The sequence below is a fragment of the Limulus polyphemus genome, unplaced genomic scaffold (genome assembly GCF_000517525.1).
Source record: "Limulus polyphemus unplaced genomic scaffold, Limulus_polyphemus-2.1.2 Scaffold1156, whole genome shotgun sequence".
NCBI lineage: Eukaryota > Metazoa > Arthropoda > Merostomata > Xiphosura > Limulidae > Limulus > Limulus polyphemus.
In genome coordinates, this window is record NW_013666766.1 from 121,177 (window position 1) to 137,717 (window position 16,541).

At 33.8% G+C, this 16,541-nt stretch overlaps 1 protein-coding gene across 3 annotated transcripts in view; it reads right to left on the bottom strand.

Moving 5' to 3' along the window:
• Positions 1-16,541, bottom strand: part of LOC106462394 (ubinuclein-1-like) — an 87,074-nt gene that overhangs the window by 38,681 nt on the left and 31,852 nt on the right. For all 3 annotated transcript variants that reach the window (XR_002611232.1, XM_022389642.1, XM_013922319.2), the window contains exons 7-9: positions 10,295-10,362; positions 9,503-9,672; positions 832-901 (exon numbers count right to left, since the gene is read on the bottom strand). Coding sequence is in view for 2 of the 3 variants with exons in the window: in XM_022389642.1 (XP_022245350.1) it covers positions 832-901; positions 9,503-9,672; positions 10,295-10,362 (308 nt within the window). In the remaining variant the exon portion in view is untranslated. The remainder of the gene's footprint in view (positions 1-831; positions 902-9,502; positions 9,673-10,294; positions 10,363-16,541) is intronic.

A 16,541-nucleotide genomic window follows, 5' to 3' on the forward strand; every position in this document is an offset into this window, starting at 1 on the left:
AATTTATCAAACCTGTACAGTGATTAATTACTGAAAATAAAAGATAAAATATTATGCATAAAAATATTTTAATGTTAAGTACAGTAATGTACAGTGATTAATTACTGAAAATAAAAGATAAAATATTATGCATAAAAATATTTTAATGTTAAGATAAAAATTACTTTGCATGATAGATAGGCAAGATGTGAAAAGAAAAAAAAAGGAATGAGAGAAACAATGCTTTACAACCCTTACAACTTAATATAAAAAAGTAGATATTTTGTGTATGAAAGCATTATAATGTTTACCTATAATCTGCCAAATTTTGTTAACATTCATCTACTAACTTAAAAGTTATAGCATGAAAACTATAACAAGCACAAAATGGTTTACGATGTTGTCACATTGATCGACCCCATATGAAAAAGAGTTAACAGCCCAGCATGCTAACCACTAGGTCATACAAAGTCCAATTTATATATTATGTTTTTCATACAGTAATAGATTTTTCAAAATGTTAAGATGTTCTGGACGAAACCAACATACCCCAGAAAGCTGATAAAAAAGTTAATAGTACCACAAGGCTTTTATAATACAATAATAATAATACTATTACACTTTACAAATTACAGATATATTTGAACAAGCAATTTCAGAATATTTTTCACAATACACACACACACAAAAACAGTGCACTATGTACTTTTAAACACTAAGCATCTTGTACATAATGCCTCGGTTTCTTATTATATATGATCTAGTTATTTTTAAACGAGTAAAATGTCATTTATAGCCCTCTGGCATGTAAACAAATTAACATTCTTGAAGACTAATAAGAACATTACTCACTCTGCTACACCTAATTGTTGGCAGTGGATTGCATATTTTGCTTCCATCTGAGGCATTACCTCACTGATTGCTAAAATAAAAAAAAAATTATAGTCAAAACGGCATATAAAAAGCCTTAAAACTATCTTCCAAAACGTTTCTTATAAAGCTATTATTCAAAGCTTTTACACAACAGATAACTACAACACATATTAATGTACTGACAATACTTATAAAAAACAAAATCTATTTTATCAACTTTTAAGCCAAATATGACTTCAAACTAAAAACCTAAATTTACAATGTACACGTAATCATATAAAATGTCAAAATGCAAGAAGAATAAACACAAAAATGTTATATATTTCCAACTTTCTTTCTAACTCTCCAGGATATCACAAGTCGTACATTTCAATGCTTGTTATTAAATTTTTGATAGACTGTCATTGTTTAGGAAAAATCTACACAATGGGCTACCTGTACTCTGTCCACTATTTGGAATGAAGCCCAGGATTTCAGCACTTTAAGTCCCTAAACTTACCACTGATCAACAGTGGGACTTTTGATATCTATACTGTCATAATGAAAAATTATATATCTGACTGACATATTCATCACTTAAGGAACAATAATGTTCTTAAAAACCATTTCTGTTAGAGACAAAGCTAGACTTCACACCTCTTTATCACAGGTATCCCACTGGGCCACTGCAAAAATAAGTTTTTAAAAGCTCCTATTGCTTAAATTATAGATGCAATTGTTTCATAACCAAAATATAGCATTAAATAAATAATTTATAATTGACTAATAATAAATGTGAATTTCTATACTCGTTCTGTAAAATGTCCATAAAGAAATTATTACTTTGTGTATGATGAAAGACTTTACCATGCAAGTTCTTATAATGCTGATATTGAAGTCTGCATTATAATTACCACTGACCAACAGTGAGACTTTTGATATCTATACTGGGCCACTGCAAAAATAAATTGTTAAAAGCTCCTTTTGCTTAATTTATAGATGAAATTGATGAAACTATGTAGAATGGATAGCAACTGCCTGTTGTAGAGACAAGTGTAGAGGACAACATTTCAAAAGTCTTCCACCTTTCATCTTCAGGTCAGTGTGTGTAAGGTGTTGTCGGGTCTTTATATAACATTCTGGTGGATTGTGGAGAGCATGTTGTGATTGGTTGGTTTATCCTCGTTTCTGATTGGAAGAAATTTCCTGTAGATTCAACCAATGGTAGCCACTGGTTACTCACCTCTAATCCAGAATCTGTTTAGTGAAGGTTTAATTGTGTTAACAAAAAATTATTCTTTAATTTTTCTTATCTTCCAAAATTTGTCTGTGTCGATGATTCTAGTTTTTTCCCAGAATATTTTGTGTCCAGTTGACATGGCATGGTCTGCAATAGCTGAATTTTGTGTTTTCATGAGTCTTGTACTGCCTTTATTTTCTTTTATTCTTGTCGCAAGTCTTCTTCCCATTTCTCCAATGTATGTTTCATTGCAGGAACACAAAATTTCATAAATGACGTTTTTGTGCTTCTCATTGATAGGTTGTTTTTTGTTGTTTTTTTACCAGAATGGACATTAATGTCTTGTAGGATTTCTACCAGACTTCTATGTTGAATTTCTTGACAATGTGTTTGAGTTTTCACTGAAATTTTGCAGGTAGGGGAGGTAACTGGTAGTAGTGGTAGTGTTTTTCTGATCTTTTCTTTCTATTGTGGTCTTCTTCAGGGAGTTTTTTGATGAAGGACGAAATGTAACCATTCTGTTTAAAACCCTCTACAATCTTTTGGCATTCTGTTTTGATGGATGTCTTGTCGCAAATGTTTTCTGCTCTTTTGTTTAGGCACTGTATTATACAACGTTTTATTGAGGTTGGATGATACGACTGGAAGTGTAGGTATCTGTTCGTGTAACTGGGTTTTCTTTATACAGTTGTAGTGATTTTTCTCTCTTGTCTGCTGATGAGTATGTCAAGAAACAGTAGGCTGTTTTGTTCCTCTATTTCTATGGTGAAGTGGATTCTTTTGTCTATAGAATTAAGATGTTCTAAGAAGGCTGGTAAGTTTTCATGACCGTGGGGCCAAATAATGAAGGTGTCATCAGCATAATGTCTGTAGAAACTTGGATTTATAGGTGTGGATGAAAGGGCTCTTTCTTCAAAGTCTTCAATGAAAATGTCTGCTAGGATTGGAGAGAGTGGTGATCCCATAGCTAAACCATATGTTTGTTCATAGAATTCCTCATTGTATTGGAAATAAGTTGATTGTAGGCAAATAGTCATTAGTTCCATGATGGCATCTTTCTTCATGTCAGTTCTGTGTGGTATAGAGTTGTCTTTCAGCAGTCATTGTCTGGTGATATGAAGGGTTTCTGAGGTTGGAACATTGGTAAATAGGTCTGCAACTTCAAAACTGACCAGAATATCCTAGGATCTGATGTGTAGCTTTCCGAGTTGTTTTATGAAATCTGTCGAGTTTTGAATGTGATGTTCAGTGTTTCCTCGTAGTGGAGATGGGATAGGTACTAGGAAGGTAGCCAGTTGATGGCAAGGCGAGTTTATAGCACTGACGATAGGCCTTAAAGGTATATTGGGTTTGTGTACCTCAGGTAGTCTGCAGAACTGAGGAGGGAAGTTTTCGTTGGTTCTTAAGTCTTCGGCTAGCTTCTCGTTGATTAAGTTTTGTTTTTTAAGTTTGTTCAGTGTCCTATTGATGAGTCTCTGTCTTTTCTGTAGGCAATTGTTGGCATCACCTACTGTCAAATCTTAGACAACTTTTGGTGGGAACCCTACCATGGGCCCATTAATCACTTTATTAACAAACACCACTAATCACCCAGCTCTACTCTATACTAACTTTTCACATAAGAGACCTTGCTCCTAGCCTATAATATAGATGCAGAATCATAAATTGCTGCCAGTAGAAAAACACTTAAAAAAACACTTATTTTTTAACATCTTGTTTTCCCCATTAGAATTAAGTGCAGTATAAGTTTGACTACTTACTGTATGCATTTATAAAAATCAACTTTATATTTTCACTTTTAAAATATTAGCTAAAGTTACTGAATTTATGGTTAAATAAACTTGCCTAGATTTGCTTTTTTAAAATAAAAAAATCTCTAAAGAGTTAACATGGGGAAATGGTATAAAGATTAACAATTTAATCAAATAAACAATGGTATGGTATCTTTTAAATAAGTGTGTGTCCAAATGGAAAGCAATAGACTTTCAGAACCGAACGGTTTTGTATACTGACCAAAGTACTGTACAATGTGACATTTACACAATACAGAAGCCCAATAAATATTTATTTTAATCAGCACATGGTTTATACAAGGTATGTCCAGCTGACCATCTCTTACCGTAAAATTTGTTTTTCTCAATCACACTTACCCTCTGTTATGCTTAGGCTTGCTTTGGCATCATCTTGACCATGTGCAAAATCACAATTTTTTACATACTAGTTTTAAAAATGACAATTACATTTAAATACCAACATTTGTGCACTTAAAACATTTATTTACTTTTCAAAAATCATTATTCTGTATCAATGTCATATAATAACAGTTATATCTGAATGAAAAGACTGTATCACCTCATACATTACAAGAACAGACTACCTATAGTTCAGTTTCATAATTCTCATTTTTTGAAAACTATACCATCTAATTAGGCTGTGTCTGATAGTTCTTTCATAAAGTTGTACCTGTTTTAAGATACCAGTGTACTTGGTTCCTTCACAGTACTTAAACATGTTGAACTTGCCAACCCGATTTTGAAGTGATAGAATTGAAAGAAGGCAGTTAGCCAATACAACTCACCACTAGCTGTCGGGCTACTTTACCAATGGATAGTGGGGTTGGCTATCACATTATAATGCCCCCTACAGCTAAAAGAGCAAGCACGTTCAGCTACGAGGATGCTTTATTTGAAAATTTCTCATATCTGCTAAACACTGACTGAGGTTTTTTCATTAGTCAACTTTAAAAGAAACAATATATTTCTGGTAGACAATAAGGATATATCCTTATTCATAAGGATAAGAGTAACACCTCTGTAGATTTTGAAACTGAATCTTGTTCAAATTTTTGAAGCCAGAAATGTAAATTTTAGACTTAGAAGTAGATAACATATCTAGTGGATGTTTACATTACCAATAGTTATGATGATGAGTGTCAATACTGCTTCAACTACAGTTCTCACCAGATCATGCTAGGGATTATATCTAATGCCACAGACTAATTAATACACATTTAGCAATGTTCCTAACTTCTTTAAAGCTAAACCATACAACTCTGAATTTTATTACTTTTAACTAAATATACACGAATAATGCACATTAATATTCTCATTCCTACATCTACTTCAAGTTTAAAGAAGTAATATAATGTTACCACAAGTTACTCAACTTCAAATCACTTTCATATGATTTTATATTTTGCTTTCAAGTAGCTTAAATTACAGTTGTATTTCATTTTTAAATTGTTCTTTGTTTGAGCAAATTATCAGTTAATAGACAAGAAAATAAGTGACTGTAAGAAGATTTAAATGCCGTTAATTGTCAATAGATCACTTTGCAGAAATATGTTAACAATAATAATAAATGTACTACCAGAGTTTGTTTTCTGCTTAGAAATAACTTCAAGCTTTTGATACTATACATCCAATTTTTTAACTCATTCTCTTATGGTGAAAAAACAATTCATTAACGTTTAAGTGTAATTTTATGACAATGAATATATTAACAGTTAAGACAGTTGAACAAAAATTGCTTCAACACTAACAATGCCAACCAAGGTGTATGAAAAAAAAACATTATTACACATGAACAGAACAGTCATGTGAAAAACTAACAAATCTGCTTCAGAGCCTTGGGTGTAAAATATTTAAACTAAAAAATTTAAGCACCGAAATATTTATCATTAACTACAATAATAATTTCTAATTTAACTTACAAGTTACAAAAAACATTTCTAAAATAACCACAGTCATTGATTTTCATTTAATGTAAAAATCGATTTTTCCTAAAACCAATTACAAACCAGCTCTTTTTCAATTCAATTTTCATACTAAGTAGCAAAAAAGCATCTAATATTTATTTTCTACTGATGCTACCATTCAAACTGAAACTACACTAAACCAATAAAAATAACACTTCTGGTAAATTTCGCACAAACTAAATTTTTTAATCCTATCAAACTAGCAAAACATAACATCAAAATCCATAAAATCTGCAACTAAAAAACACTAAGAATCATTCCATTAGTAGATAAATACAGAATATCATGTAAAGTAATCTAAAATAAAAGTTTAAGTCCATAATAATGAAACAACACCAAATTTATATGGATACAAGTTTTGACATTTTCACATCTCTTAAGTCCAATGTTTGACAAATCTTGGACTGAAGAGGTCACATGGAAGTGTCAAAACTTGTATCCATATAAATTTGTTGTTTCACTATTGTACTTTTGGAGATACATCAACTGAAAAAACTATAGTTATATTTTATTGGTGATGTTTCAAACAAAATGCTCTTTTTCAAGCCAGAAAACAAGTCTGTCAATTAATAACAATTACATGAATGTTTTGAAAGGAAGCAATACACAGGAACAGAATGTGACGTGAAATAGAAGCACGAGAATTAAACAATATTGTAAAAACAATATAATAAAGATGAAGCAAAAAACTGGTGATTAAAAAAAGATAATAAGTTATTGAAAATAGAAAAACAACTTTACAAAGCAAGAAAAGAAATAACCCAAACACTGTTAAGGTCATTTTAAACATTTTTATAAAAACCTGAACCATTTGTTAATACCCAAGGGAGTTAAGCAACCCAATAGTGGTTCTTTGATTGGTGTTGGAGGGGGCATGTCATAGGGCAAATACTTTGAAGTGCTCAAGGGAATAATCAGTTTTGTTGAAGTGCTGAGCTACAGGTTTATCTTGATCTTTAATAAAGATGCAACGCAAGTGTTCTCGTGTGAGTTCAAGCAAGTACACAACTGGTTTCTCCAACGTAAATTTGGTCACAGTTGAATACATTAAATCAAGCATTTAGATGTACAGTTGAAATAACTATTCACAGATAACACTGATTAGGGCCCCTAACAGATGTTCTATGATCAATGTAAGGGCAAGTGTTGCATCTGTTCCTCTGAAAATTGTATGTACTAACTTCAGTATCAGATGATAGTTGTTCAGAAGTTGACTATGGACAAGTAAATTTTTAATGTTAATGTCTCATTTATAAGAAAATAGAGGTTTGTTAGGATACATATGACCAATGGTATTGTCCTGTGTTATTATGTGAAAAGTGTTATTTGGGTGTTGAATGGGTGAAATACAAGTGTAAGGGGAATGTGTTTATGGATGAAGAGAGGTTAGATGTGTGTCATTGGAAGTTTTAAATTGTCAGTGATGTTGGTGATATAATTACTAATATGATTTAAGCTAAACAATCTTTGTAAAGTTAAGTTTGGGCATTTATTGTTAGCATGTAGATTATCTTTAATGTGAAGAAAAAACAGGATAGCAACATTTTTTGAAAAAGTGGAACATGTTGATAGATTTGCTGTTATAATCTTGGTCATTATTGTAGAGCCTATGCAAGCTGGCGAGTTTTAATTTGGGAATGTTTCTCTTGATATATGGAGGATAACTATGGTGAAAATATAAGTAGTTATGTCTGTCCATCAGTTTGTAATGTACAGATGTCGCAAGATTGCCACCATCAGTCAAGAAATGAAATGGTTTGGTGGGAAGTAGAAGACATGTATTGGAGTGATGGGTGAAAGGGTTTAACAAACTGTAGAAAAAGATCAAGTTCATTATTAATGCCAAAAACGTCATCAATATATGTATAGCATAAGCTATACCTGTGTAGTTATGAAATATACAATCTTCAATGTAACCAACAGAGAGATTAACATAGGATGGACCCATTTGGGTTCCTATGGCTACACCCTTCACTTGTTTAGAATTTGTTGTCGAAAGAAGAGCCATTTAATAATAAAACTAGTTCAGCTAATCTGATCAGGATTTCAGTATGTAGGTCTAGGGTATACCTTTAGTCAAGGTAATGTTCTAGGGCCTTGAGGTTGTCTTCATGTGGAATGGAGGTATACAATGACATCATGTCATGTGTGAATAAAATAATAGAATCTGATTTTGAGCTAAAATTTTCAATTTTCTGTGAGAAGTGTTGAAAGGAAATTTATAACTTGAATTTTACAATTGTGGCATCTGTTAGAAACCTCATTAAAAATGAAGAAACAACTTTATATAATCTTTGTTCCCATGATGACATTGTAATAAAACAAACTGACAAAAAAGAAGCAGTGTTTGTTTGGAAAAAAAAAGAACTTTACCTTCACAAAGTTCACTGACAATTATCAGGCCAATCATTCTACACTACCTGTGATAAAAGCCCTCTTGAAGAATATCAACAAATTGTCTGTGAGAAATAATGAACTCCCATTAGAAGCTAAGACTTTCACTCTTAAATACTCTAGGTTTTCTGTATTGTATCATCTTCCTAACATACATAAGCCAAACCATCCTGGTAGACCCACAGTTTCAACATGCAACTGTCCTACTGAACTAATCTCTAGTTACCTTGATTCCGTACTAACCCCCTTAGTTCATCAAATCCCTACTTATATTCAAGGCACCAAAAATGCATTACAAAACAAATTGGAATTTTAACTCAAAATCAGATTCTATTATTTTATTCACACATGACATAACATCGCTGTATACCTCCATTCCATCTGAAGACGAACTCTAGGCCCTAAAACAGTACCATGACAAGAGAGATACCCTAGACCCACATACTGAAACCCTGATCAGATTAGCTGAACTAGTTTTATCATTAAATGCCTTTTCTTTTGACAACAAATTTTATAAACAAATGAAGGGTGTAGCCATGGAAACCAAAATGGGTCCCTCCTATGCTAACCTCTTTTTTTGATTACATTTCATAACTACACAGGTGCCCTCCCTGCCTTATATTATAGATATATTTATGATGTTTTCAGTATAGCTACATGCACTGATGATGAACTCAATCTTTTTCTTGAGCACTTCAAAGTATTTGCTGTATGATATGCCCCCCTCCAACAACAACAAAAAAACACAACCAAAAAAGATCTTCATTTTCAAATTGGGTTGTTTAAGTCCACTGAGTGTTAACGAATGGTTCAGCTTTTTATAAAATTTTTAAAATAAATATTTTTAAGGTAATAAATAAATGAAGGTCATTTCTTTCTTTGCTTTGTAAACTCGTATTTTTAATAATAACTTTTTTTTAATCACCAGCATTTTCCTTCAGCTTTACTATATTGTTTAATTCTAATGGTTGTATCCCACATTGCATTCTGTTCTCATGTATTTTTTCCTGTAGTTGTCATTAACTGACATGTTTGTTTTCTGGCTTGAAAAAGAGCATTTTGCTCGAAACATCACCAAGAAAATAAAATACAACCATGGATTTGTAAGGTGATTTATCTCCAAGTCTAATTTATTTATTTTATCACCATTTTTCTACATTTATTTATCTCTCTCTCAAAGTATTTATTCTTATTGTTTTAAAAATATCCTAGTTTAATCAAGTATGGAAAAAAATTATAACCTATACGATGATATTTTTTATTCTCTCTATTAAACTAACCATCCTTTAGTTGCTGCATTGGAATTCTGAGTTTTCCATCTTCTTGGCCTATGACCAGTTTTTTGGCACGTTTTTGAAGGGTTTCTTTGGTACAAGGAAGATGAGAAGCCAGGTGAGCATATATCATAGAACGTTGACTAGATGTTAGTTTTCTGGACTTCAGCTCTATGCTAAAATACAGTAGAACACTCATGGATGAAAAATAAAGATTAATAAAAAAAGAAATTAATACATAATGAAAGAATAAATCTAAACGATACTACACTTATGTCAACAAAAAAAAAGGAGAATTCAAGCAACTTGCATGTTATTTTTAGTTACAGCACATACAACAAATAAATGCAATTCCAGCAACATAATAGAAGCAATTTTAAAAAATGTTTAAAATATCAGTATGAAGAGAAAAATTGTTCAATGTTAACTTTGACATTTACTTTTAAAATCATTCCATGAAAATAACCAAAGACTGTCTGAACAAAATCAATCCTTAGCAAATTAACTATATGGTATTCACATTAGTTACATTAGTAATTGTTTGATAATAATATATACTTGAATGTTCAATATACTGACTGAAGTTCACAACTGCAGCTTGCACAATTATCATGAAACTAAAAAGTGCTTGATACCAAACCAAGAAGTAAATTTTCAGTTCATGAAAATCTAATTTAGAATTTATTTCTTATAGGTAAATCCTCAAATGATTTTCACACAAAAAATATGGAATTTTATTCAGAGCACTTTAAACATACAGTGTAAAAATAATGGTAATATATAAATAATACAACTTACTTTAGAAGCATAATGTTTACATCTCCAGAGAAAAATTTGCATTTTCCTTCTCCAGACAAATATGCAGCCTGATGAGAAAAAAAGTTAATATCAGAAAAAATTGTAAAGTAACCAAAGTCTCATTTTCATGAAAACACAACATTTAACAGAACTTCTAGAATCTTTGATTGTGCTGTTTACAGGACACTCCTCCAATAATTCAGTTATTCAATGTCTATTATAATCTAATGGTTGGGTATGAGAAATAAGATGCATGTTAGACTAGACAAGATCCTATCGACAGTAACAGGTGGTTTGGTTGTTTAGCCTTAACTGGACATCTCTGGTACAATGGACCAGCCAATGTTATTGAGAAGCTATAGATTTATGATTTTTTTTTAAGTATACCCTCATAAAATTTGGTAAAAAAGTATTTTGTACCCAAAAATCAGAATTTTTAATAAAATATTTCTATAAATATTTCTGTGAAATTACTGAGTCAGTCCGACTCATTACTCTGACTGCTAAAAAATAAAAAATACTTTTTTCCATCTTACAGTTTTTATATTTAACTTTTTATAACCTCTAGAATCTCTGAAATGAAAATCATGTGTTTTTAACGTAGAATTTTATATTTTATCTTTTATTTTCTCTACAAAGCACTAATTGTAGCTGAATCATTAATGTAGATTGAAACTGAAATGAAATATTGAATATTATGAAAATTTTCTTTTTTTTGTTCTTCTTCGATAATTGACGTCTTCAAAATCTGATTTTATAACATTCACAATTCTTTCTGTATACTTTTTTGCATATAGTTTATTTTTAAATTTATAAGTTTATTGCCTGGCTTGTAAGACATTCGGCTTCCCTCATGTACGAAGAGCAATACATTACATTGTAAACATTATGCAAATGTGAATGCATACATGCAGCTTTGGGTTATTGCATTTGTAGTTATTTAAGCCTGAATTCTTTTTAAGTCTTTCTCGAAAGAGAAGTGAATTTACCTTTTGAATATGCATTTTTCAAACACACACACTCACACACGTGTGTGTGTGTGTGTGTGTGTGTGTGTGTGTGTGTGTGTGTGTGTGTGTGTGTGTATAATAATCACTAAAAAAAAAATTTCCGAAAACAATTGCAATTTAACAATTTTTCTAACCAAGATATAACAAAATTACAAAAAATGTTAATGCTATAAGCATCAACTTCCCTTACTGCCATGTAACACAATCAAAATGTCTTGTTAACTTATATTTGTCACAAATTTCAAAAGACCATTGCAAGCTTGTAACTTGAAATAAGTAAATATGCTCTTCTTATTGGTTATAAACAAGTATGTCAAATAAAATGATGTAGTTTTTAAAAAAACCTGCAGAAGTTAAGGATTGATAAAAGTTATCTATATCTCAGTAAATAGAGGTGTTAACAAGTTCACACTGAACATTGGACTTTAGAATTGTTTACAGATTGTATCTAAAATATGATAGTAAATACGTTGGGTTTCTACAGTTATACAAACTAAAAGGGAAAACTTGTAAGTGCTTGTATGTCATATAACAAAGATTAAGAATTTTTTAAATATTTTCTTTGAAATTAAGAAGACTTATGTGATATAAAAATGTGTATTATGAGCTACATTCTAATGTTAACATTTTCCTTCCCAGAAAATGTATTTCCGATAGATAATAACCACCACACACAGTTTATCTACCTTCCTCAGCTCTTTCATGCATCCTCCCAAAAGATTTGTATGTCACTAGCCTTGTGAAAACTCCCACTTAATCTCATGTGAATTTGTGTCACTGCATGATAATGTCATCATGCAGCAAAAGCCTTCCACCAACAAGGGGGTGACACTCCTCCATGTGCACTAGCTCCCCCTATGAATTTGCACTTGTGAATCAATTTTTTGATGAGGCAAGCAAGAAAATGTGCATCAGAAGTAAGGAAGATGAGTGGGAACGTGTTAAGAGGGGAATATCAGTCAAAAATACATTTTCAGGGAAGGAAAATGTTAACTTCTGAAACAAATACTCACTTCCACACACAGTTTAGCTATAATCACACACAGAGGTGGTGGAGAGACTAATTCAAAAGCTACCTAGGTGAGTCCCTTTGATAAAGCATCCAAAGAAAGCCCAAGGGGTATGACATCCTGATAGCAGGGGCTCCATAGGGGCACACCCATGGGAAACTACATTTCATCCAGGGTATACTCTTAGCTAGCATAGGAAATAAGAGAGGCAACTAAGCCAGATATTTGTTGCTTTGTTGGGTGAAATTGGGACATGGCCTTTCAAATACTTACACACAAGATATCAATCAGCCAATATACATAGTGAAAAGGGCTTGTTCAGACTGTACTGTGTGTGCTAACATCCTCTACAATCAGACTCTTATGGACCTATACCAGCTGCATGAGGAGGGAACTGTACAAGTTTGTTTCAGTATGGATACTTATACACACCTCTACTCAACTATAAGTCTCTCCTTACCACCTGCAGGAGTAGTCGGATATGTAAAAGATGCATCAGTATAGTGTGTTCACCTCAACTCAACCACCAGTCTTTATAGGTCACATGCTAGCTAAAGGAGGAGGGCACCAACACATCATGTTGTTACAATACGGATACATTTATACACCTCTATTCAACTGTCTGACTCTGCAGGCCTCATGCCAGCTGCAGAATCAACATATGTTTGCACTGTAGTACAGACCAGTAATAGATTGTTCACCTCGATTCCATTGAACAGACACTAGCTGCAGGAGAAGAACTTGCGAGATATAGGTATTGAAAGGATTAGTATGATTATCTGCATCATCAGCCCATATGTAGAATGTGATTTATATATATATATGGAGTGGCCAGCACTACACTATCAATGTCACAATAGCCCCACTTCTCATTGTATTGGGACCCCTTGTTTTAGCCCCGATAGCTAGGAACTGGTAAGTGGCAAGGATCTCCCATATTCCAATCATTGAAGGGGAGGTTCAGAGAATGTGCTCAGATCCCAATCTGTCCTTCAGTATGAAAAGGTATTTTACTGAAGACTGCAATGGGTGACTGTGAAACCCTATAGTGAAAACCTTAAGTAGTCTTGCAGAACATCCCATCTCACAGTGGGCATGTGTAGAGCCATGGCAGACAGTATGAGCGCTTTCCGTTATCCTGTTTGATGCAGATTTTGGGTAGATATACCCTGGAAGGCAATACTAGCCATCTAGTTAGATCCTACTAAATGAAAGAGGGATCCTAAAAGGAAAATGGTGCAAATACCACTCAAAGACAGTGAGATGAAGGTATAACGGCAACATGTAGAAGCCAGAAGGTATAGAAATGGAGATGGATGTGTGAAGAAAGTCCATGTATCCACCTGACAAAGCTCATCTAAGAGCCAGCAAAGAAGAGGTGGAAGAGAATGAAAATGGTGATGAACAGAATGAGTGTATCAACATCCTGAGATGAAAATGTCAACAGATAAGTCAATGGGTCCATCCTAGAAAGGAAGAATGAATGTGGTTCCTGAAATTAGGGGTCCCAGGATGGGACAGTCGAGAATGGGATCATTAAATTAAGAAGTCTGTGATAAGGCACATGGAACTGTCCAACCAGACACATGAGCCAAGCCAGGTCCAAATTGTCCAATAGTACAGAGAGAGAAAGAAGGAAGGGAGAAAGGAAAGAAGTATGGTTTAGTCTCAAGTGGTCAAAGTCTAAGAAAGCAACAGCTCATATGGGGCATGCACAAGATTGAGCAAATCCCAAACAAGGTCTCAGTCAGGCAAAAGAGGAGAACAAAAAGAGTGGAACAGATAAGAACAACATTTGGGTATTAAGAAACAAGAAAAGCCATGAACATTGTCACCCAACAACAAAGAAAGGCTAACACAGAGAATCCTTTGCTAAACAGGCTGGTAAAATAAAACAAAAGGTGGTGAATATAAGTACCTCCTTGAGGAAATGGGTGAGAGAAGGACCAATGACAAAAACCCCTCACCAAAGGCAGTAGACAAATACAGTGGAAGGACATGAAAAAAGTGACAAGAATAATAGTACAGTAGTGGACAGTCTGGTGCAATTGGTGACAGACCAGGCAAATTCCATGCATGAGGGTAGAGAGAGGATAACCCTCAATAAAGAAGGGAAGTGTGAAAGTGCAAACCAATAGGGAGAGTTGAAAATGAAGAAAGGAGAGGAAGGTCCAATAAATGAGCACATCAATGCCAAAATGGTCAGAGAGAGATGCCAACAAAAGATTCCAAGACAGACAGTAGTGTGTAAATCCAAGGTCTAGAAGGATCAGCTGAATAAAGGAGTATATGCAGAGAAGGTGGTAAGACCAGGAATGGTTGAGAAAACAGACCGCCAGGGCTGAAAGAAGAGAAATAGAGGACTGTAAGAGAAGAAGCCCGGAGTAAGAAAGGGTAGCAAGGTGTTCAAGAGGGACATGTACAACCAAGATTAAAGCCAACAGAAGATCTAGGGGGATATATAGGTTACTCCACTGATAGGATAAGGACTGGCCAAGAGAGGTAGCTTGAAAACAAGGAAATTCCCAGCAAGTGCTAAAAACAGGTGCAGAAGTGTTTATACAACACCTATAAACCAAAAAAGCCCTGAAGCAGGAGCCACAAGGATGGATACAGCAAAGAAATGTCATGGAAAAGAATGAGAGGAACATGACCAAGTAAACTGCTAGTAGGAACAGAAATGGGAACATCAAAGAAAGGCCACGGAAAAGAATGAGAGGAACATAACCAAGTAAACTGCTGTTAGGAACAGAAATGGGAACAGCAAAGAAAGGCCATGGAAAAGAATGAAAGGAAAATGGCCAAGTAAACTGCTAGTAGGAACAGAAATGGGAACTTGCCTAACAGAGACAGACAAGGTATAGCACATTGATGGAGAGTAGACACTATTCCAATGTACCACACAAAAATTGTACCTCAATCTGAGAGAGAGAAGTATTGAAGAAGAGGGAGATCTGATTTGAGAGGTGGTAAAGGAATGTAGTATGTAGGATGGGCTTGGTCCAGCCACTGTAACAATTCCTAGAATAGAGGCTCACGAAAGAGAATAAAGGACCTAACAAAAAAAAAAAAAACCCAAGGTTTGCAAGAGCCACTATAGGAGATACAAGAGTCCCCAATCAGAAAGAACATCTCATGCAGAGAGAGAACAAGGAATGTAAAACCTGGTGAACAGATAAGCCATAGTTTGTAGGCAAAGAATATAGGCTGAACTCAGATGAGACAAAAGAAGAAGAGAATGTCCAAAATTACATAACATCAAGTGGGTGTGAGAAAGGACCCAGATACAAAGACAAGTCCTCCCCCCAACCAGGAAGCTACCATAACAGCCTTTCATAACAGGAGGGTTGTAGGAGAAGAGGAAACATCCCAGAATGGACTGACAGATATAAAAAGTCAAAGAAAAGAATGCCAGCCACTATTTGTGAATTTGGCAAGCAAAGACCCCACAATACCAACAAATACAAGAAAGACTGATGTTGAGGGGAAGGGTAAAAAACAAGGAATGGGGACCCCCCCACACACAAAAAAGAAAATAGATGAGACAGAGGAAACAAAGGGGTGGACAGTCTGTGAACTGTTAGATTCGATAAGGTAACAGAAGCTCCAAGTTCGTCAAGTGATTTATGGCAGAAATATCAGTTAGTTACAGTTCAAAGGGTAATAAAACAATGAAATTTAAGTATAAATGGATGTATACTGTTACGAGTTTAAAGCTATTTAGGATAAACAAATGTAGTTTCATGTTACAATTTGAAGTCATTATAGAAAACAAAACAAGGGTAATTTAGGAGGTCTGTCAAATTTACCAACCTAATATAGAATTAGGGTTGAGAAAATAACAGATAAAAAATAAAGTTTTTACTAACAAAAAAAATTAAGTTTACTTAGGAGGTTTTAAAGATTACGCAAATAATATTTGAGATTTTTCAGATGCAGAAAAGTATTTTTCATCTTAACATGAAAATCACTTTGCACTCAGAGCAGTCAACACTTCCACTCCATATATTCATGGATGGCCCAGTATGCCCAGGTGGTTAGGGCGCTCGACTCGCAATTTGCAGGTCATGGATTCGAATCCCCGTCACACCAAACACATGCTCACCTTTTCAGCAGTGGGGGGAGTTATAATGTGATGGTCAATACCACTATACATTGGTAAAGGAGTAGCCAAAGAGTTGGCAGTGGGTGTTTATAACTAGCTGCCTTCCCTCTAGTCTTACACTG